We start from the raw sequence: 24,638 nt of genomic DNA on the forward strand, positions 1-24,638 counted from the left end.
TGAATAGTCAAGATGTTTTTCCCTCTTTTTTTCTCTGTTGGCTGAGTATTCAAGTGTTTTGAGGGCTAAATCAGTTTTACCCTGTGACTGACAAACCAAATCAAATTTTAGTCTGTAATTACATTAAATCTTTTTAACAACCCCAGCGTGAAAGAATATGTTGCAAGATATAACAGGGAAATAAGAACGTGTTTTAATGGCCCTTTTCAGCCTAATTTAATTTAAAATAACCATTGTGTGCGTGTGTGTGTGTGTGTGTGTGTATATATATATATATATATATATATATATATATATATATATATATAGTGGGCAGACTACTTACAAATTGTAGTCTGTTATTGATTAGGAATTACATGATGAAAATTGTAGTCAGTAATATAATCTAAATTACATTTAGGTAATGTATTCTGAATACATTTGGATTACTTTTGACATCTGACACTTTTGTATTCAATATGATACACAGTACAGTATAATTTAAAATTTAAGAAATAGAAAAAAGAATTGGAGACAATAAATTATGAATAATTTACTGGAATTGTTTAAATAATTTTTAATCATGTAATCCATAAAAAAGTAACTGTAATCTGATTAATTAACATTTCAAGACATATAATCTAATTACAAGTAGTACATCTTAGAATCTGATTACCAGTATATACTCCAGTTATCTAGCACTAAATATGTTCTAAAAAGTAAATTCTGTGCAAGGTGCTTCCTTTCCTTTGAGTCTTTAATGTTCATCTCAATGACACAACATAAATGTGAGACCATTCCTAATATAATGATGTAACATTCCAGCAATCTTTGCAATGTAGTCTTTTAGTCTGAGCTTTAAATGGTCATTTTTTGAAATCAACTCTTAATGTTTGATGTCTTCCTGTGAAGTGCAAACCCAAACACTGAGATGTTTGATGTGTCACATTTGAGCCCCACTGGCTTAGGAAGATATGCTGACATCCACCCTTTTATTCCAGACACAATTCCATTCTAGATAGAAAATTATGGGCCATCAAACTACATCAAAGAACATAGACATTGACACCTTAGTGAAAGAAAGTGGTTTTGCTTTTATATGTCTCTCTTGCAGAAACATTCTTATGTGTTACACTGCTGTACACAGATGTTGCTTGAGGCATGAGATAAAGAAAAACACTTGAATTTTAAATAATTGTAATCCAGTTTAAATTAATTTTGTTGAGATTTAATGCATATATTATGTTGAGTTGATCAATTGACCAACAGTCAGCTATGTAGTTTGAAAGTGACTTCTGTGTTTTCTGTTCATACATTGTAACACTACTGATATTGAAAAAAAACAATTGACCTTTTTTGCTAATGTGAAAAAATTATAACTTATTATTTATTATATTATATAGTACATCACTTGCTGACCCATGGATCCTCTGCAGTGAATGGGTGACGTCAGAATGAAAGTCCATGAGTAATCCCTATAAATTAAAGTGAAGCTGCATGTTTATAACAAACAAATTTGTCTAGAGGTTTTTTAATTAAAACCAATGGTTTGAACCAAGGGGTGTCCTCTATCTATAATATTGTATTCTCCTGTGGAAAAGCCATCTGGTCTGAATCAGGAGAGAAATATGCAAATATCCCATATTGGGTCCGTGCAGCCAATGCTGAAACGGTCTCATATGTTACAGGCCGAGTGGCTAACTGCGGCTACAGCTGCCACATGCCCCCAGGAGCCACTGAAATGGCTTTAGAGGGACTGCTGTCCGGCCCATTAACAAATTTAGGCAGTTCAGCCATGACTGTGACTACACAACTGAATTGTGTAGCTGAGCTGGACCATCTGGATAAGCCAGCAAGATGGGCTGGGCAGTGCGAACCATGCTCCAAGCCAATGAACAAGCAGAATCAACTAGGGATGCATTGATCCGATGCTCGGGATCGGCTCCGATCCAGGCATTTCCTGTGGATCGGGTATCGGACAGATGAGACCGATCCAAATCCAATCCTGTGTATTGTACTATTCTGTGTTACTGTCGTGCTCCAAGAAAGGAAAAAAAACATTATAAAGCACCAAAACGTTTTCATGGACATATTTCAAGTGTCCTGAAGCTGTTCCATAGTTCAGTGTGAGGTACATATTAATATTGAAGTCATTAAATTCAAGTTCACATAAACTCTTCTCTCCGCTGTGGCTGTCTGTCATCCTCCATTCAGCAATCAAACTGCGTGCAATAACTGAGGTTTAACATCACATAGTAATTAATTTACTCAAACCGTACACTGACTTAGCTGTTGTGAAGACAGAACTGAAGATGAACACGAGCCGAGCAGCTTTCTCTGTGGACTCGGAGGGATGCGCAGCCTGTGCTCTGCGACTCCGTGTTGTTTCAGGCTCATCATTCTACGCACAAGATGCGCATAAGTGCTCTGTTGCACTCTATGTTGGCGCCTTCAGTATTATAATATTTTCTGTGAAATCAAAGATTATTAATAGTCTTTGTGCTAAATCTGTGCTATAGATTTAAAAGAGACATCTATTAGATTTCTATATATGTATATATTTGTTTTTTCAATAATGTATTTTAAAACAATACAAAGAGCAATGTGTAACATTTAACCAGATTTTTGACTTATTCACTTTTATCTGTAAATAAAATATTTCAATAGATTTGATAAAATTATCGTGCACCGGTGATTTTTCTAGAATCTAGAGTATCTTTTGCTGCTGAATTATATACCAACCTAGTTTATAATGATATTTTGTAATCATTTATGATTATATATTTTGTCATTTGTTATTTTTCATTAAAATTAAGTTGTGTTTATGCAGTAGATTGGGATTAACACAAAAGAATGATGATCAGGTCAACACAGAGAAGTACAGAAATTCTATATTGAATAAAAAAAGACTGTGCTGGTATCGGACTGGATCGGTATCGGCAGATACTCAGAATCGGATTGGATCGGTTCTGAAAAAATGGTATCGTTGCATCCCTAGAATCAACGGAGTGGTTACTGATGTACCCACGGTGGGGCAGCTGTGGGAAGAAAGGTGCCTCAACCCGAGATGTGTAGGGTCCTGAATTGAAGACGAGCTGCTGGAAGCAGCACTTACCTGATCCTCCTGGTCCCGCAGACAAGTCAGTGAAGTGAAGGAAGCAGACGTCCTGCAACTTTAAAGTGTTGAGAGGCTCCGTAAGGAAGCAGAGTATTGCTCACAATCAGAACCCGGCACGATAGACACCATTGATGAAGACCCATAGATTTCTCTTTTATTGAAAAGGTGTGACAGTGGTGGAAAAAGCCTCTGGTGCTCCCACGGGGTTGGGGGCGCAGATGTCGGTGTCTCCCAAAGAACAGTTCCTGTCATCACTGGGTCACCTGTCTCAGGGTGACTCAGGCAAAGTCCTCAAGGGCGTCGAGAAAGCAAACTTTGTCAGCATCAAGCATCTGTGCCAGGTTCAGCCAGAGATGGCACTCCTGGACCACCATAGTGGACATCACCTGAGCGAGGAACCGCATTGTGACCTTTGTCACTCGCAGAGCAAAGTTGGTCACCATACACAGTTCCTGCATTAACCCTGCGTCAGGATTACCCTCATGCAGCTTTTTCAGTGCCTTGGCCTGGTGAACCTGCAGGATGGACATGGCATGCAGAGCAGAGAGGGCTTGGCCCACAGCACTGGGGCAGCCAGTGCTGACGAAAGCTTACAGGCCTTGGATGGGATGCATGGATGTGAGGAACCGCAACTGCGCACTCCACCTGGGGAATGTCAACGTACACCCTGGCTGCCTCACCATTGGTAGTGAAGTGTGATGAGCCCAAATGTGTTTGGGCGGTTTATGGGGCTTTCCTCATTTTGTTGAGCTCATTATGAACCTCTGGGAAGAAAGCGGGGGGAGTGATGTCTGGAGCAAAGATACCAATCATCAAACTTTGAGTGCTCAGGAGATGCTCTTGGCCGCCCCGGAGGAGCATGGCTGTAAACTCAGCCTTGGACTTTGACTGAGATGCCGCAGCGGCGGGCTGTTCACCAGATTTTTTGGCTTCCAAAGATGATAGCCCCACCTCTGATGCTGTGATAGACATCTTATCCTCTTCCGGAGCCCCCAAATACATGCTGGGTCTGCTGCAGGACGAACCGGCACCATCTTCTGGGAGCTCAACTGCGCTACACTAAGAGGGGCCAGACTTCCATTGGGGCTGGCCTGATGAAGCATTCCTGATCCTCAGGTCAACCTTGTCCATAAACAACGTAGCCGCACAGTCTTTACGACCTGACGAACTGGGCTGGGTAGAGCCCAAAGGAAGCCTCATTTTGAATTAGAGTGCTCACAATGAGCACGAGCCATCCACTACCACTCCAATGAGCAGATGTTTGGAAAAACATCCTGAAAGACACTCTTGACAAACGTTACTTGTTGTAGGAAATTGGTTGTTTGCCCAGGGAAGGACTGAGGCACTTATCTGTGCACAACAAGGCAAGCTCTTCGCTGAGATACAAGAGAAGGAAGATTCTCCGCTGCCGAGAACTCCTGCAGCTTGTAGATGGTGAAGATAACTTTTCTTCATTCTTCTTTTAGAAAGCAGTGCTCACAATGCAATTGGCTCCGCAGCAAAAAATCGGAATCATCTTAAATACCCGTATGTACGGGGGAGTGGCTTGGCATGCAAATTCTACTTGCCAATTCTCATTGGCCTTTTTTCTAAAGCTCAGAGGTTATTGTGGTTCCTGAGTGAGACCCCTAATGTCAGTCGACAAACGTTGAACATGACTGACTGAAAGGAACCCAAGATTTGCTAGATCTTGTTATAAGTCAGTTGCATGTTCTCTGATGTCAGATAACTGACCTGGACTAAATGGCTCAAAACATTTAGATTTTTGATTTAATGTTTTTTTTTATGTTAAATTATTTTATTTTATAAAATGTTTAGACAGTGTTATTTTAAAAGAAAAATGGCTCAGCTCTTGTTTATATTGCATAATGTTTCATGTCTCATATAGAATGTATGTACTTGTCCATAAGCTGTATGCAGTCAGTAATGTTTCAAGTCATTTTTCTCAGAGTTTCAAACATTTCTTCTGACATAACCTTATGCATCATGTCCGTGGGCACATGGGGACATCATTATGCAGAGACAGCTTTGACAGCTCTCCATATTTTATTGTGAAAAGAAAACAGAGAATGTCAACAGAACAGAGAAGTAAAATTTTAAGAGTTTTTTTACTTTTTTATATAAATATGTCATAACGGAATTTTGAAGTAGAAGATTCGGTTTTAAAGAAAAACAGTATAAATTTATCAGCTTGAATTGTCCTCTGTGATCAGTCAAGTACAAAACAGAGAAACAAGCTTCAGTTTCTGTCAAGTTTAATCCTATTTAAGGAATACAGAATGAATTCTGCTGTACTTCTGACTTCTGTTTCCAAGGGTTGGGCTTTTGGACTGCTTAGACCATTAGGACATATACTGAGAAATAAGAGCTTTGTTCAATTAAAGAGCCAGTAAGATGAAAATTCTAAGCCTCCTATCACTGTTTATAAGTCCTGTACATTCGGTTTAAACCCATCTAAGGTTAAAAAACATTGTAATTTTGTCAAAATATCATTTTAAAATTACCTCAATTCTCAGAGATCCCCAAACGGTTTGAAAGATTTGAAATATATAACGACTCGTTTCAGCGATTCAGAGTCGACTCCTTACTTTAGAAGCCAATAACTTTATAAATTGTGTACTTTTTGTTTTTTAATTACTTTGCACTTTGTTTACACTGATGGACAGCTACATCATACACTGTAATACAGGTCATTTTTGATTTCCCATCTGTGTGGCTCTTTAAGATATTATTGATTTAGTAAAATCATACCCTTATTATTTCAGTATGTTTTTGTTATATAGTTATATAGTTATATAGTCAAAGATGGCAGGATACTTTTATGCATATTTACTAATTTGATACAATGAAATAATATATAATGAAAATAAAACTGGGCCCAATATATAGCCTTGTTGTGGAAGCCCCTAAGTAATACAGGAAATATTTCCTAATTCTACAGAGTGTTCTCCCTTCAAGAGAAGATATGGCCCATTCAGTGACAGTCCTTTGAATATCTCCCCACCATCTTAAATGCTCCAGCAAAATTTCACAAACTAGGGTGTGGAATGCAGCACTAAGATAAAGATGGAGTAGAATTGCACACTTTTCTGAATCATCAGTCAGCAACAGGCTGTTAGACACTTTAAGTACGGCTGACTCTGTGCTGGGATGTGCTCAAAACCCAGATTGCAATTATTAAAAAATGCCATTTCCATTTAAAAAGGGGGAGAGCTGATGATAAACAACTTTCTCTAAGATTTTTTGATTAAAAGGACAGTTTTGAGGTTTGTTTATTTTGAGTGTAGAAAATGTTGCACCACAGCAGCAAAAATGGCAAACCTTCTATAAATGGGTAGAAATAAAAACATCTAATATATTATTTTGTTTGACCTCCGGACGGTTTTTGAAGGTTACAGTGTCTTCTTTCACTAACCATTTGTTCAAAAAAAAAAAAAAGTACGCTTTGACTGTGACAGTGACTATTTTGCCTGAATGTTTCATTGCCACATTTTACCCATAAGTCAGAAATGCTAAACAATGCCATGTTTTCTGTTCTTCTTTCCTCTCTCACAGAAGAAGTCAGTCATAGTGACCTGTCTGATTGTGGCGGTGTCTCTGTTTTTGTTGGTGATTAATTACTCAGAGAAACCCTACTTCCTACTGCAGCCTGTATTCGGCCAGAGTTTCAGTAAAAACTGGATGTTCTCTCGCCCGCCACACAAAGCCTTCAAACCCCACCGCAGCTACCTCAGTGTCCCCAACCAGGAGGTGAGACTAGATCACATTTAAAACATTCAGTGGCTTGACCTAGTTTTTGAGCTGCATTATATTTAAGAAGTTACAAACAGGATGACAAAGATGTAGATTTGACTGACCAGTTGAACTGTTGTCTTTGACTGCAAATGCAGAATCATTTAAAATAAAGTTTTCAATTAGAAATATTTCCGTATTTTATTTGTCACATTATCAATATCAGTATCATGCAACCAAAAGTGTCTAATAAAGTTTTACACTGCTATGTTTTAAAAATGTGAAAAGTGAATTCAGGGAACTACACTAAACTTTTCCACTGGTGGCACTTTTTCAGTTACTGGCGCAAAACATGATTTGGTCACAATATTGCACACAATTATTTAAAGTAAGCCGCTGTGGATAATAATGAACGATAATGTAACTGTATTGCATACAGATGTGCTTTTTATTTTACTTGCCATCTTTTAAACCACATTCCTTCTTGTTTTATTTCTTACAGTACACACAGTGCATTTGTACCTTAACCCGGGGCCATAGCTGGGGTTAGAGGGGCCCTGGTGCAGGTTGTACAGTGGGCCCTATCTGAAATTGTTTCATTTGTACTCTATGTTCGTTCTATTTATTTATTTATATAATGTTTACGTTTTTTAAGTTTGTTTTTTGTTCATTTAAAATAGCAGTGCATAGTCTTCACTGTAAAATAAAATACAGTCAAACCTAAATGTATTCAGACACATTTGTTACAGTTTAGAAATTGGTAATAAAATATGACAAGAACTCAGAGTTAAATTGTGTCAGAACAAATTCATCTTAATAATGTCAGATCACTTTGATAGAAAGATATGTAATGGAATCAACCAAAACTTCAGACAGCTGTCAGTATGACAATATTTACACAAATATCCATAATTGATGAACAGTTACCAATGCCTAATTTTGTTCAGTCTGTGGTGTGAAAAGGTTGCATTTTTATTTAAAGAAAGCAAAACATGGTCAGGTCCCAATTTTTTTTTTAAAGGGGGGGGGTGAAATGCTATTTCATGCATACTGAGTTTTTTTACACTGTTAAAGAGTTGGATTCACATGCTAAACATGGACAAAGTTTCAAAAATTAAGTTGTATGTTTGAAGGAGTATTTCTGTTCCAAAAATACTCCTTCCGGTTTGTCACAAGTTTCGGAAAGTTTTTTTTTTATATGGCTCTGTGTGACGTTACATGGAGCGGAATTTCCTTATATGGGTCTTAAGGGCACTTCTCCCGGAAGAGTGCGCACTCCCGTATAGCAGAGCAATGAGAGGCTGAGCACAGACAATCACTGATCAGAGCGAGAGCGTCGCAAAATGTCACAAAAGGTTTGTTTTTGGTTGCCAGGGTAAGACAACCCTGCACAGATTACCAAAGAAAAAACAGCATTAAGGGACCAGTGGATTGAGTTTATTTTTACAGAGCATTAACGGTATTGTGCAAGTTTTTGTTCCCTGCATTTCGAAAATGCTTGTTTTACAAACAAGGCCCAGTTTGACGACGGATTTGCGTATCGTTTATTTCTTAAGGATGATGCAATCCCAACGAAAAAAAGGGTCACGATCGTGTGTTGGAACCGCAGACGGTGAGTAAAACTGCTTAAAATATCTCTGCCTCCTTGTTAGTGCGTCCACCTCCCATCGGAGACCCGGGTTCGAGCCCTGCTCGGAGCGAGTCGTTGCTGCTGCTGCTCTCGTTCAGTTTCAGCCTCGGGATCTGATTCTGGATCATAAATAAACGGCTGAATCTGACTGTTAGCCATGGTTTGTTTTGGATGATGGTTTTTTCCTCAAGGTAATGTCAGCTTCCAAATGCTCTCAACGCAAAAGCCTACTGGCGCTCGTGATTCTTTAGCTCCGCCCACACGTCACGCCTCCAGTCGGTCATGTTTTTCCGGGAAAAATCGGTACAGACTATCTTTCTCTTATGAATATAATAAAACCAAAGACTTTTTGGAGTTATGAAGGATGCAGTACTACTCTATAGGTACTCAAGATTAACAGGATATTGAGTGAAAACGAGCATTTCACCCCCCCTTTAATCAATTTCAACGGGAGTCTACAGTATTTTTTGGGTATAATATTTCACAGATCACTGTATTTTGCTATACTCACTTACATAAATGAACTAGTGTCCTGCACCCACCGGTAAAACAATATAATCCATTATATTTGATTTTTGGATTGACTGTGGATAAATTCTTGTTAAAACTACAAAGTAATTCAGTCAAGAGCAGTGAGTGATTTACTTTCATTTTCATATATTAAAGACACTGACAGCAGAGTTAGTTAATTAGGCGCGGTCACTTTAAGAGACAATGCATCCATTTTAAAGGGGGTGTGAAATGCTCATGGCAAGTGCTTGTAAACACTTCGTCTTAGCGCAGTAATGAAGATATTACTGCGCCAAGACGAAGTGTATACAAGCACTTGCCATGGTATTCCGCCACACAATATAGTTATCCATTTTACACGCTTAGAAAAGTGCAACGTTTTGTTTTGTGTTACCGTCCTAGGTCGAGTTACACTATGCGAGTAACTGTACTTAAATAGGGAAAATGTGGAGGTGTTTGGTAGCTTCTCTGCTTGGCCCATATTGAATGAATGGGCTAAGCTAAGTGCTTTCAAAGTGTCACCGCACGCCAAAGCGATTGAGTGCACGCACTGAGACGAGACAGGTATGTAAAAACTCGTCTTAATTAAGGGAAAAACATAGTTTAATATGAAAACACGGTGGAGTATCCCTATAAGACATAACCACAGACTTTCGAACACACTTTCCAATACAAATATTTTTGACATATTTTCTGTGTATCTGTTGTCAGTACAAAAGCAAGAAGACTTTGAGATGCGTCTCTGAGTTCACCCTGAACACCAGAACACCGCGGTGCTGAATTGAGCTCTTTCACTTTTCGCATCTTGTGTTTAAATGCTTTAAACTCTTTTGAATGTTTAAATTGGCAAGCCAACTTGACGTACTGAATGCTCGTATTGAATGCTTCTGTTTTAATAAATGCTCATATTAAATCATAGCATAACACATAAGTAGGTACAAAAATAATCAGTGATACATTTGCAACACCATAAAAATTATGGTCGCAATGGCATTTCAAAAGTTTGCATATGCGACCATTTTGGTCGCAGTGTAGTTCCCTGGAATTTCATTTTGTTTTTGCTGCACTGGCCATCACATCATTTCACGAAGTTGGAAGGAGGACTTGCTATCACAATTTCAATAAATAATATTATAGTACACCACATAATTTATTTGTACCAAATAATAATAATAATAATATATATATATATATATATATATATATATATATATATATATATATATATATATATATATATATATATATATATATATTTATATATATATTATGGTCAGTCATACCTAAATATACTTTGTAAATTAGCTGGTTATGAGTTATGTAGCAGTTAAATTACCCTAAACCAATTTTTCACTTAATATTAGTTTTCCAAAATATAAAAAAAAAACTTCTTTTTTTTGAGTGCTAATGAGTTTTTTGTAAAAGCTGAATTCTACAAGCATAAATATATATGAGGATGTTAACAATAGTTATTTTGCCTCAAGATGTTTTCAAGGAAGTGTTGATGATGAAGTTTTGCCAAGACGTTTCTTTCATATTCAAGGTCATTGGAGAGTTTTCCCTAAACACAGATGAGGCTTTGACTCATAACTGCCAAGTTCATGTAGATTCAACTGTTCAGGTGATTTATGGCCACAATTAGTGCAGAGAGGTTCGATTGTTCTCCTACTAACAATGGAACAAAGAAAATGACTAAAGAAATTAAAAAGAAAAAAAGAATAATTGGATGTATTGCTTCAGTCTGATCTGTTAAAAGAATCCAGCGTTTAAAATGCAATTTAGTATGGTTGAATTTGGTCAAGAGGGTTGTATTTATTTTGTTTTATTTTGCTTTCACACTGCTTTATGCACAGGTGCAGGGGCAGAGACAGTCCTAAATCTAAAGCCATGTTGAATACCTTTGTCAAGGTTACAAAGTGCTGCTACAACAGTCATGCCCGAACAAAACATCTTTTAGTTGCTGGGCAGCCTCTCACCTCCAAGTAATTCAGCTCTTTTAAACTCTCATCTCCCAAAACAGTTTGTTTTAGACTATAGAAAATCAAAATGAAAATACTGATAATAACTGAAGTTTCTCAGACTCTATACTTCTGAAATTCCACAGTAAACGCCATTGAAACACCTCAGCAAATCAAATCTCAGTGAAATGGGCTTTATTATAGAATATGTTTTTTTAAATGCTTGACAGCCTTACATAAAACGGTCTCAGGTAACGTATGTAACCATAGTTCCCTGAGTAAGGAACGAGACACTGTGTCCTCTAGGGGGCGCTTTGGGGAACACCTCGTCGTGACCCGTCTCTGAAGCATACATTGAAAAAACACCAACTTGTTGGGAAGCAACAGCCTCCGACATCACTACCGGCGCAACTATAAATAAGCACCGGTAGAGCACGTCATTATCTTTTTCGACTGAAGCTTGCATCTGAAGCATGGCAGCAGTGTCTCGTTCCCTACTCAGGGAACTATAGTTACATACGTAACCTGAGACAGTTCCCTTTCGAGGGAACTTCGAACTGCATCCTCTAGGGGACACTATGGGGAACAGTATACCCACGCCGCCATGCTGAGGGGAGTGCAGGCCAGAATCATGGCGAGCACTAAGTACCAACTCTACCATTTCCAATGAGTTGCCCCTGGGACGTTTAGACGGCTGTCTGTGACAGTACCCCTTACGGCCAAAAGGCCTAAGCTACATACCCAACTTAATTGTTAGGGCCTCGGCCAAAGGTACAGCTGAAGGCTTGGAATCAGGAAAGGAATACGGCTAAGAACCTAGTATTTCTACCAAGTCTTGCCTGTCACACAGGGGCTACCGCTAGCTTACGCATAAGGTTGCTGAAAGAGCTGTCTCGACAGTTCTCTAGTAGCAACAACCTGTTTAGATAGGTATCCGAGGATACATAGGTGGAGTGGTGCCCGAGATGAACGGGTCTTTTACCAACTCAAGAAAGGGCACGAAGCAACCGCGCGAAGCCCTCACCATATAGGATTTTAGAAAGAACGCAGAATACTAGCGTGCGAACTTACCACAGTGTGGATTTCAGAAAGTCTGCAAAGACTTCACGTGCACACTTATCATAGCATGGATTTTCAAATACTGTTCTACGGAGGGCCTCTCGTGACACTCTGATAGAGCAGCTCATAGATGGAATGTTGCATCTCAAAACGGTATGATTGAGAGTCATCAACTCGATCTATGGAAACAATACTGGAGTGCTTTGGGGAAAAAACTGAGAACTCTCATATGAGAGGAGAACTCCGGGCTCAGAGTAGCACGCTCATAGACGACCCTTTTTTGGAAAAAGAGGAGCGCTGCTAAATTACCATGAGAATCACCCAAATAGCCCCTGATATTGAGGGAAGCGATGCTTGAGGTTTATAAACAAATACACACTGAATGGAGCCCAAGGAACCAAGGTCTAATCATCTCAAGAAAGGGAACGAAGCAGAGCACATAACACTTATCGTACAAGATTTCAGAAAGTTTGCAGAGTCTTGCGTGCAAACTTACCACTTGTGGATTTTTAGAAAGTGCGCAAAGTGTTCACGTGCACACTGACCACCATGTGGTTTTGAGAAAGTACACAAAGCTTAGCGTGTGTACTTAAAGGTTCCTAAGCATCGCAGAGGTGCTGAATCTCACGGGAGAGGCAAGATCAATTTTACAAACCTCGGGCGAGGGGAGCATCACCTGAGGCAGCATATACAAAAAGACTTCTGTAACTGCCACCTCCACTTCCCGGCAGATGAGACAGCACCCCGACCTGGCCAGATATCTATGAAATTCCCTGTAGTACTGAGCCAGGCCTGATGATCAAGGAGGCTCCCTCAGAAACCTGTGATCTCAGCCGCCTAATACCGGAACATGAAGCCGGATGGCTGGTGCTGGCGAGTGTTTAGTAAACACTGTAACTGAGAACTGCAAAGAAAACTCACAGTGTTTATTAGTTGACCCGTAACCACCAGCAATTAAATACACAAAAGTATATACAGAGAGGGTTATATTTACTCACCCACCCTCCTGCGCTGGAGCCCTGCTCAAGGGGTGCCTCCTTTTAGCCTGGACCATCAGTCAGGCGGTTGCTATGAACATAGACCCATAAAAACATTATAGGTCCAGCATAGGAGATTGTTATGCGAGAGGTTTCCACCTAACCTCAATCAGGTGGAGAGCTGGTGGTTACAGGGGAATTAGGAAGGGGAGGATAAAAGCATAAGTTAAAAATCACCAAAGGGAACGAGTCGATACCTCGGTATCACTCCGATTCAGACGAGAACGCTGCCTCGTCTAGATCATACCCCTTAGGTTCTGCTTACCTCCTCGTGACCCACGATTCCTCTGACACCTGCCCGCAGGTGGGGGAGGAGTGTGAGTTGCGACACTAGCGTGGAACGAATGATCTGAAAGCAGCAGAGTGCGACTTTGTCTCCCTGAACTTCTCAAATCGCTGTCTCAACGGAAATACCGAAAAGTTCAGGAGGCGAAACCTGAGCATCGAGCAGAAAGCATTTTCTTTTCTCCCGATGTCTGCCATGTTCATCCACAGATGTCCCTCCGCTGCCACCATGGCTGCCATAGTCCTGCCCATGGCGGAGGCGGCCTGCTTGGTAGCATGGAGAGAGATCCGTGGTGCGGCGGAGCTCAGCTACCTGATCAGAAAAAGACCACTGCCTCTATCCAGGTTTCTTAGCAGATCAGTCTGATATGCTTGAAGCACCAGCATTGTGCTGTAATAAAGCCACAGCCTGACCTGCTACTGCGTATGCCTTGCCATTTAAGCGAGATGATTTTCTGAAGGGGCTTAGATGGCAAAGAGGGAGATTAAGAGAGTTTCCACCTGTATTCTCAGGAATTCATTCTCTTCGACGCCTCAGCCCAGACAAGTCCTGAAACACAGGAAGCAGATGGCTGCCTTTTTTTCCCTTTTCTTTCAGAAGAGAGACGAACGAGAGCGGATTGAAAAAATGCTCACAATGCACACAGATTGCCTCCTTAAAGACATCTCGTGTGTGCTCTTCACCCAAACAAATGATGCAAAGATTGCGTGTTTCATCAGGTGTCAAATAACGCCGACCAGGATGCACACATCGTCTAAACGCTTGCTAGTTGTCGCCATGATAAACAGAAAAGATCGCCCTTACCGGTTCTTTTAGATGCACGCTTCAAACAAAACAGTCAGTGAAGATGAAGAAGATATTGATGTGCTCTCCCGGTGCTTATTTATAGTCACGCCGGTAGTGATGTCTGAGGCTGTCGCCAGCCAACAAGTTGCTGTTTTTTCAATGTATGCTTCAGACACGGGTCACGACGAGGTGTTCCCCAAAGCGCTCCCTAGAGGATGCAGTTCGAAGTTACCTCGAAAGGGAACTTAAAATTCTTAAAAGGAACTCCTAATTTAAAAAATCTTAAGGGGGGGGGGGGGGGGTGAAATGCTCGTTTTCACTCAATATCCTGTTAATCTTGAGTACCTATAGAGTAGTACTGCATCCTTCATAACTCCAAAAAGTCTTTAGTTTTATTATATTCATAAGAGAACGATAGTCTGTACCGATTTTTCCCGGAAAAACACGACTGGCTGGAGGCGTGACGTGTGGGCGGAGCTAAAGAATCACGAGCGCGAGTAAGCTTTTGCGTTGAGAGCGTTTGGAAGCTGTGACATTACCGTGAGGGGAAAAAAACATCATCCAAAACAAACCATGGCTAACAGTCAGATTCAGCCATTTATTTATGATCCAGAATTAGATCCCGAGGCTGAAACTGAACGAGAGCAGCAGCAGCAACGACTCGCTCCGAGCGGGGTTCGAACCCAGGTCTCCGGCATGGCAGGCGGACGCACTAACAAGGAGGCAGAGATATTTTAAGCAGTTTTACTCACCGCATGCGGTTCCAACACACGATAGTGACCCTTTTTCATTGGGACTGCATTATCCTTAAGAAATAAACTATGTGCAAATCCGGCGTCAAACTGAGCCTTGTTTGTAAAACAAGCATCTTCGAAATGCAGGGAACAAACAAAAACACTTGCACAGCTCCGTTGATGCTCTGTAAAAATAAACTCCATCCACTGGTCCCTTAATGCTGTTTTTTTTACGCCAGTTTGACGCCGGATTTGCACATCGTTTATTTCTTAAGGATAATGCAGTCCCAACGAAAAAGGGTCACGATCGTGTGTTGGAACCGCATGCGGTGAGTAAAACTGCTTTCCTCACGGTAAAGTCACAGCTTCCAAACGCTCTCAACGCAAAAGCCTACTGGCGCTCGTGATTCTTTAGCTTCGCCCACACGTCACGCCTCCAGCCGGTCATGTTTTTTCCGGGAAAAATCAGTACAGACTATCTTTCTCTTATGAATATAATAAAACTAAAGACTTTTCGGAGTTATGAAGGATGCAGTACTACTCTATAGGTACTCAAGATTAACAGGATATTGAGTGAAAACGAGCATTTCACCCCCCCTTTAAAGAATTTGCCACTGATGATTCAAACGTGAGTTTTGAGCAGTGTAGAGTAGCACTTGTTGTTTGTTGTTTCTCTGATTACAAATGCAAAAATGTTTATAGTGGCACTATATGCAATGCAACACCTAAAAAGAGTATAAGTCACTATAATCAGTAATTACATCTGCACTGGATGCAACAAATGCCTTTATTATAATGGGATTTATTGTTTTTGTCTCATTCTGCTGGGAGACAGCATAAAAGAATGTTACGGGGCGGATCTTTCCATCACATGTTTTAGTCATTCAATCAATCACAACGCACTGGATAGCTGGCCACTCAGCATACACCTCGCTTTTCAGATGATGAGCTTTGTAAAAATCGATGTGTTACAGAAAGGCGGGGCATAGAGGAGCAACAATAATGTACATTGTGGAAAATAATGTGTTTTTTTAACCTTCCCACATAAATACATTGCATTACACCAAAATACACAACATGGTGTTCTTTTTAGCAACGTCATATGACCCCTTTATAGGATTTATGTTTATTTTATTTAGCTTACATTTTTTACTACTGTAGCTTAGCTGTAGTTTATACCACTAGCTTATTAGCCTACTTAGGCTTATGTTTTACATTTATAATAACTTTTTGAATTATGCTGTTGAATTAGACATTACAAATGACTCATATATACAGGTCCTTCTAAAAAAAATGTGATAAAGTTCATTATTTTCCATAATGTAATGATAAAAATTAAACTTTCATATATTTTAGATTCATTGCACACCAACTGAAATATTTCAGGTCTTTTATTGTTTTAATACTGATGATTTTGGCATACAGCTCATGAAAACCCAAAATGCCTGTCTCAAAAAAGTAGCATATTTCATCCGACCAATAAAAGTAAAGTCAACCTTCAAATAATTATGTTCAGTTATGCACTCAATACTTGGTCGGGAATCCTTTTGCAGAAATGATTGCTTCAATCAGCCTGTGGCACTGCTGAGGTGTTATGGAGGCCCAGGATGCTTCGATAGCGGCCTTAAGCTCATCCAGAGTGTTGGGTCTTGCGTCTCTCAACTTTCTCTTAACAATATCCCACAGATTCTCTATGGGGTTCAGGTCAGGAGAGTTGGCAGGCCAATTGAGAACAGTAATACCATGGTCAGTAAACCATTTACCAGTGATTTTGGCACTGTGAGCAGGTGTCATGTCGTGCTGGAAAATGAAATCTTCATCTCCATAAAGCTTTTCAGCAGATGGAAGCGTGAAGTGCTCCAAAATCTCCTGATAGCTAGCTGAATTGACCCTGCCCTTGATAAAACACAGCGGACCAACACCAGCAGCTGACATGGCACCCCAGACCATCACTGACTCTGGGTACTTGACACTGGACTTCAGGTATTTTGGCATTTCCTTCTCCTCAGTCTTCCTCCAGACTCTGGCACCTTGATTTCCGAATGACATGCAAAATTTGTCCAAAAGTCCAGTGCTGCTTCTCTGTAGCCCAGGTCAGGCGCTTCTGCCGCTGTTTCTGTTTCAAAAGTGGGTTGACCTGGGGAATGCGCCACCTGTAGCCCATTTCCTGCACACGCCTGTGCACGGTGGCTCTGGATGTTTCTACTCCAGACTCAGTCCACTGCTTCTGCAGGTCCCCCAAGGTCTGGAATCGGTCCTTCTCCACAATCTTCCTCAGGGTCTGGACACCTCTTCTCGTTGTGCATCGTTTTTTGCCACACTTTTTCCTTCCCACAGACTTCCCACTGAGGTGCCTTGATACAGCACTCTGGGAACAGCCTATTCGTTCAGAAATTTCTTTCTGTGTCTTACCCTCTTGCTTGAGGGTGTCAATGATGGCCTTCTGGTCAGTAGTCTTACCCATGATTGCGGTTTTGAGTAATGAACCAGGCTGGGAGTTTTTAAAAGCCTCAGGAATATTTTGCAGGTGTTTAGAGTTAATTAGTTGATTCAGATGATTAGGTTAATAGCTTGTTTAGAGAACCTTTTCATGATATGCTAATTTTTTGAGATAGGAGTTTTGGGTTTTCATGAGCTGTATGCCAAAATCATCATTATTAAAATAATAAAAGACCTGAAATATTTCAGTTGGTGTGCAATGAATCTAAAATATATGAAAGTTTAATTTTTATCATTACATTATGGAAAATAATGAACTTTACGCTAATTTTTTGAGAAGGACCTGTATATATATAAAAAAACATAGGGTACATTAATGTGCTAGTATGTTTCTCACTCTTGTATTTATCGTTTTTTATTGTTTTATACTCTGAACTTAATTCTGGTATGAAATGATGGAGCATGGGTGTTGTAGTCAGTGGAGCACCTGTCAGATCAGTGTCTGTGTCTGTCAACTCATAGAGTGATGAATGCCTCTCATCTTTCTCCTGATGTTCTTGTCAGTACTTTGCTCTGAACTTCTGCCATACACTGAAACGGATTGGGTGGGTAGGTCTGTTCACCGCTTCTGTCATTATTCAATGAAACCAAGGCATCTGCAGTAGTATTCGTCCAGTATGCCTGATAGGTTAAAGTATTACATAGTTGTAAACCCAATTTAAATTCTGCTTTCATAATTTAATGTTACATTTTCAAACTCCAGTAATATTAGCAAAGTACAACAATATTTAATCAGTTCTGTGCTTAAATTGTCAAGCTTTCCATTTTACAATAGCAAAGCTAATAAAACGGCTGTGAAATGTTACAAATGTGCAACATGTCTGTTTTCAAACATACGGAAGCAGAGTGTTTAAGGAGGTATTTCAGTTTCAGTCGGGTAGGGGGTCTTGCAAGGGGGGTCTTACAAGGGTACTTATGTTTGTTTTATGGCTTCCATGGCTGCAGTACACTGTGTTATTTTATGCATTAGAACATGTAATAATTTACTAAACATAAACTGCACCCAAGTGGGAGGGGATAATGATGAATATGGGGGGCAGGAAGGAAGGTCGGGATGCCTGATAGGGAGAGTCCACAGGGGAGCCAACAGAGAGAAAGAGAGAGCCCACAGAGGACCCACTGGAGGAAGGAGCTAAATCTGGGCTAAACCAGAGTGACAACTGACCAAGATGGTGCCCAAGGCAGAGAAGAGAAGTCGAAGATCCAGGGTGATGCAGATGGTCTAGGGCCAAGGTTGAGACAAATGGCATGGGGGACCATGCCACAACCCAGAGACCCGGAAGACTGTGGTGGAACATGAGTGAAGAAGAATAGTGGTGGAGCTTTAGGGATGGAGGGCTCTGGTGACACCTAACCAATGCAGAGCCTGAGGAATGAAGGATCACAGTGGACCCCGAGGGAGTAGACAAGAGAGCATGTATTTAAGATTAAGCCAATGGTTTAACAGGCTGAGGTGGAGTCACTGCCCTGTTGAAAAAAAAACAGCTATGCAGCTTGGTTTGAGCTTGTTTAAACTGATCCATAGTTGGTCATGAGCTGGTTTAAGCTGGTCTAGAGCTGCTTATAAACTGGTTATAACCTGGTCCTGAGCAGGTTAGGACCAGCACATGAACAGCTTAAACCAGCTCATAACCACCTGAGGACCAGCACATGACCAGCTATCATGCATCAAAACATACCTAACCAGCATATGCTGGTTTTTTAAACAGAGTGGCTTGGCGGCCTGAGGTAGAGTGGAGGTGTCTGAGCACCAATACAAAGCTAAGGACAGGAAACTTGAGGTGGAGCCAAGAAGCTCGATGGAGCCAGCGGAAGGAGAGGAACTGAGGAGCTGTACAGAACCAGTGATGGTGACCTGGATGATCCTGGATCATCAAACAAAATCGAAGAACGAACTGATATGATGTCATTCCGAACAAAATCAGGCCAAAATGAAGTTCGTTTTGAGTTCATTTCAGCAGTTCGGAACAGCTGACCAAAGCAAACTTTCTGGGGGAGTTCGTTTTGGCTCCTAAACACCTTTGAGTTTCTATTGGCCCGCACCGGTTTTGCAATCGGTGGTTGTGTTCTGAAATTCCACCTACTTTGACGTGGAATCCCCCCCCCCCCCCCCGGTCAGAAGTCAGACAAGCGACAACAATGTGGCCGGCCTAGTCACTAGCAACATGAATACACTGGAGTGTCAAATAGTTGAGCTGGCATAAATATATCTGCACCTGTATGATCGCTCGCGGAGAGACTTTAAAGATTCAGAGAAAGCATTGATTTCTAGAAAGAAACTGCAATGAAGCTTGGTGTCGATGACATGGTGTTATGCAAAAAACGATGCAGAGAAACATCAGAGACAGGTTTTCCAAACCATAAAAAGAATGAAAGAAAAAGAGTAAAGATACTCCAAATACACGTGTTTCAAATTAAGTGTTACACCATATGCTGCTGTTGTTCTTTCAGTCAGCAAATTTAAAGGGTAGCCTATACTATAAATGAAATGACAAACGAACATACAATAATAAACCTTTGTTTTTATCAAAAGTAAAACATGACACCATATAAAATATGAAAAGGTGTAACAAACAATATTTTTTTTCCACATCATGCTAAAGTTTTACAGACTATGAGACATTCACACTTCCCATAAAGGACTGATTATGGTCCTTTTGTATTTTGTATTGTCTTTTTGCCTCCAAATGAAAAACGAAAATGAAATTTGTTTGAAGTATATACCTTTAGTATATTCGTCTTTAGCGCAAGAGTGCAAATCCACAAAAGTGCAGATGGGCATAAAAATTTCTGTGGTTGATTAACTAAAAAATGTGCAACTTAAAGAACACAGATGCAACATCTCATTTAAATATCGACCAATGCAATATACCAATGACAGCTCAAATTAGCATAGTCACTACTAAAGAAATAAAAAAGCCACAGTACGTTGAAAAGAACCAGAGGCCAAAAAATTAAGGGTTGCAAGAAATTATGATAGACCTATTGCGTGACTCCTAGTTGAGGGTTCCAAGTCGTCTTTTATTTCCTGAAGCAAATTAAAAATAACATGGCTTGGCAAACTATATGTTAAGATAATGTTATTTTGGCATTCAAAATAAATTAATACGTGTAGAAAAAAACTTCTTCCTTCTACTAATTGCTCTCTGTTCTCTGTGGTCTCTCCTCCTATAACAATAATTGCAGCCATTTCTAGCGCAAAATAGTTGGCTTTTTTAGGTGTTAAATAATTTTACTAACTTTTTTAATAATAAATAAATTATTTGACGAGCATTAGTAAATAGTGTTGCGTGATTGATTTGAATACTCTTGTCCTATAAATTTTGCATCTGAAAGGAAAACCCCTACAAATGCATATTCAATAAGATCAGACGAAAATGAAACTCTGTCCACACCTTTTCAGCGCCAATTCGTCACTGTGCGTCTTTAGTAAATCCTGACAGAACTATTTTAATGATAATAATTTTCATATAAAAACAAAGTTTTTTAAAATAAGTTTATTACAGTTATTGGATGTAGAGTAGACGTGCTACAAATAATGTTTAATGAAGTTTTGTTCATGCATCAGCTGAAAACACCACAGACTAAAAATCTATCCACCGAAGATCAATATAAAATTGAGAAAATACTATTATGCCTATTATAGCTTATTCACATTGTGTGCACAAAATAGACTCTTACACTATCAAAATGTGTCATTGGACAAGCACTAGCTAAACTATACCTTTTAGGTCAATGATTTTGGCCCTCCAAATCTGATAAGCTGAATATTTTTGGTTGCTGAAATGTTTCAGTATCTTAACATTTATACAGGAACAAAATATTAATGGTATATCAAAATGCAAATACATTTTGCCACCTGAGACTAGAAGTATTGATTTCTTTTGTCTCTAAACTTTCTTGGTATCTCACTGCATACACAGAAATAAAGAACAGGCCTGGAAAAATATTATTTTCCAAATATTTTTGTTTACATGCTAATGTGTGCTGTTGTAGCTTGACAAAGTGAAGTCACAGATGCAGCATATTCTTCTTGTTTTTCCTCATCTCCGCTTTAATGAAAAAATGCTGTCTTATTTTCTCTGGGCTGTGGACTAATGTTGTGTATCATTCACTTTCTTTCATGAGTTCCACAATAGCAGCGACAGTGAACATTATGGTATTCTCACATCCAAAGTATCTACACAGCTGCACAGAGCCCAAGCATATCAATTTGCATTTCAAGCAACTTTGCTTTTCTAGCCCTTAGAAACACATGAATCACAAGTAACTGATCTGGCTCAACAGGGACCTGGTCCACAATGGCCCGTCAGCCACACAAACAACACATCAGTGATCTAAAAGCAACCCAGACTTCAGAGTGTGTTTTTTTTTTTTTTTAATCGGTCTCATAAATCCGCAGGGATTTAGCGAAGCCTTTTAGCTCTTAGAAAAATGTCCAACATCAATGTGTCTCTTTCTTGCCCGCAGGTAACATAAGGCCAAGTGTCATGAATCATTCATGGTGTCCCATGAGGTCAGAAAGGTTAAGGTTGTCGCCCTTTGTCAGGTGACATGTCAGGTTGTGTGCTTTCAGACAGGATGCTGTGTAAGCTGTCAATAACTCCTAAAGTATCGCTGTTACACGTTCTTGCGTGCTTTCCATGTGAATGATGAATTTACTTTAGGGGAAAACCAGGATGACTGTAAGAGAGGACAGTTGCAAGATGGATGACACTTTCAAAAAAAAAAAAAAAGAAATGTTGCAATGCATAAAACATTTTTGGATGTTCAGTATTAGTCTTTTACTTTCTAAAGTTCAGATTTAAATGCTAAAGCCTGGAGCAAATGTAATTAAAATGAAAATTATTTTATTGAATTGTATCTTTACAATATGTAATTGACATGATTTCATCTTATTGAAAACTGTTGTTGAATCATCAATCATCAAAAGTAAAAATTTCCCACAGAAAATTTCATATATTTCACATAATTATGATGTAGGTGATAAACTTTTAAAAATGTGAACAACTAAAATGCTTTTAAATTGCTAAACTTTATGAAAATGTTTATTATTTTATTTAATAAACTACTACTTAGTTTTTTTATATATATTAAGCATATATAGTAGTTAAACAGGGTATTGCAAACAAAGATATAATATGTTCAATTATTAATTAATTTTATTTTACAACGCCATTGTTGCAGTGGTTTAATGTAACAAAGTAACACATTTATTGAATTGTATCTTTACAATATGTAATTGACATGATTTCATCTTATTGAAAACTGTTGTTGAATCATCAATCATCAAAAGTAAAAATTTCCCACAGAAAATTTCATATATTTCACATAATTATGATGTAGGTGATAAACTTTTAAAAATGTGAACAACTAAAATGCTTTTAAATTTCTAAACTTTATGAAAATGTTTATTATTTTATTTAATAAACTACTACTTAGTTTTTTTTTTATATATTAAGCATATATAGTAGTTAAACAGGGTATTGCAAACAAAGATATAATATGTTCAATTATTAATTAATTTTATTTTACAACGCCATTGTTGCAGTGGTTTAATGTAACAAAGTAATAATATTTTGTTACAGTACTTAAGTATTTTTGGGAGTATCTGTACTTTACTTGAGTTTTATATTTCAGCCAATTTTTACATTTACTACACTACATTTCCAAATTAAAATGTAAAAATTTTCTCCGATACATTTCCCCCGAAGCATATTTGTTAATGCTTACTACAAAATGGTCAGAAGTCAGAAAAACATGGACATGGACTGCAGGAAAGCAGGTTTGATGAATCAGTGGTCTGTTATCTGTAAGTTAGACTCCTATAAAACATCTCTCATTGCTCATGTAAAAACAAATAGGCACACAACCGCAGATAATTAAATTTTCCACTCAAGTCGAGACTGGAGTCTGCGATATACAATATACAGTATTGTTCAAAATAATAGCAGTACAATGTGACTAACCAGAATAATCAAGGTTTTTCGTATATTTTTTTATTGCTACGTGGCAAACAAGTTACCAGTAGGTTCAGTAGATTCTCAGAAAACAAATGAGACCCAGCATTCATGATATGCACGCTCTTAAGGCTGTGCAATTGGGCAATTAGTTGAATTAGTTGAAAGGGGTGTGTTCAAAAAAATAGCAGTGTGGCATTCAATCACTGAGGTCATCAATTTTGTGAAGAAACAGGTGTGAATCAGGTGGCCCCTATTTAAGGATGAAGCCAACACTTGTTGAACATGCATTTGAAAGCTGAGGAAAATGGATCGTTCAAGACATTGTTCAGAAGAACAGCGTACTTTGATTAAAAAGTTGATTAGAGAGGGGAAAACCTATAAAGAGGTGCAAAAAATGATAGGCTGTTCAGCTAAAATGATCTCCAATGCCTTAAAATGGAGAGCAAAACCAGAGAGACGAGGAAGAAAACGGAAGACAACCATCAAAATGGATAGAAGAATAACTAGAATGGCAAAGGCTCAGCCAATGATCACCTCCAGGATGATCAAAGACAGTCTGGAGTTACCTGTAAATACTGTGACAGTTAGAAGACGTCTGTGTGAAGCTAATCTATTTTCAAGAATCCCCCGCAAAGTCCCTCTGTTAAAAAAAAGGCATGTGCAGAAGAGGTTACAATTTGCCAAAGAACACATCAACTGGCCTAAAGAGAAATGGAGGAACATTTTGTGGACTGATGAGAGTAAAATTGTTCTTTTTGGGTCCAAGGGCCACAGGCAGTTTGTGAGACGACCCCCAAACTCTGAATTCAAGCCACAGTACACCGTGAAGACAGTGAAGCATGGAGGTGCAAGCATCATGATATGGGCATGTTTCTCCTACTATGGTGTTGGGCCTATTTATCGCATACCAGGGATCATGGATCAGTTTGCATATGTTAAAATACTTGAAGAGGTCATGTTGCCCTATGCTGAAGAGGACATGCCCTTGAAATGGTTGTTTCAACAAGACAATGACCCAAAACACACTAGTAAACGGGCAAAGTCTTGGTTCCAAACCAACAAAATTAATGTTATGGAGTGGCCAGCCCAATCTCCAGACCTTAATCCAATTGAGAACTTGTGGGGTGATATCAAAAATGCTGTTTCTGAAGCAAAACCAAGAAATGTGAATGAATTGTGGAATGTTGTTAAAGAATCATGGAGTGGAATAACTGCTGAGAGGTGCCACAAGTTGGTTGACTCCATGCCACACAGATGTCAAGCAGTTTTAAAAAACTGTGGTCATACAACTAAATATTAGTTTAGTGATTCACAGGATTGCTAAATCCCAGAAAAAAAATGTTTGTA

General features: G+C 39.2%; 1 protein-coding gene across 2 annotated transcripts in view; it reads left to right on the forward strand.

Moving 5' to 3' along the window:
- st6galnac3 (ST6 (alpha-N-acetyl-neuraminyl-2,3-beta-galactosyl-1,3)-N-acetylgalactosaminide alpha-2,6-sialyltransferase 3) overlaps positions 1-24,638 on the forward strand; it is a 145,217-nt gene that overhangs the window by 39,337 nt on the left and 81,242 nt on the right. Inside the window, exon 2 of one of the 2 annotated variants that reach the window (XM_026206816.1) lies at positions 6,653-6,847. In XM_026206816.1, the coding sequence (XP_026062601.1) occupies positions 6,653-6,847 (195 nt within the window). The remainder of the gene's footprint in view (positions 1-6,652; positions 6,848-24,638) is intronic. The other variant, XM_026206817.1, reaches the window with a different exon arrangement.

The sequence above is a fragment of the Carassius auratus genome, chromosome 27 (assembly GCF_003368295.1).
Source record: "Carassius auratus strain Wakin chromosome 27, ASM336829v1, whole genome shotgun sequence".
In the NCBI taxonomy this organism is placed as follows: domain Eukaryota; kingdom Metazoa; phylum Chordata; class Actinopteri; order Cypriniformes; family Cyprinidae; genus Carassius; species Carassius auratus.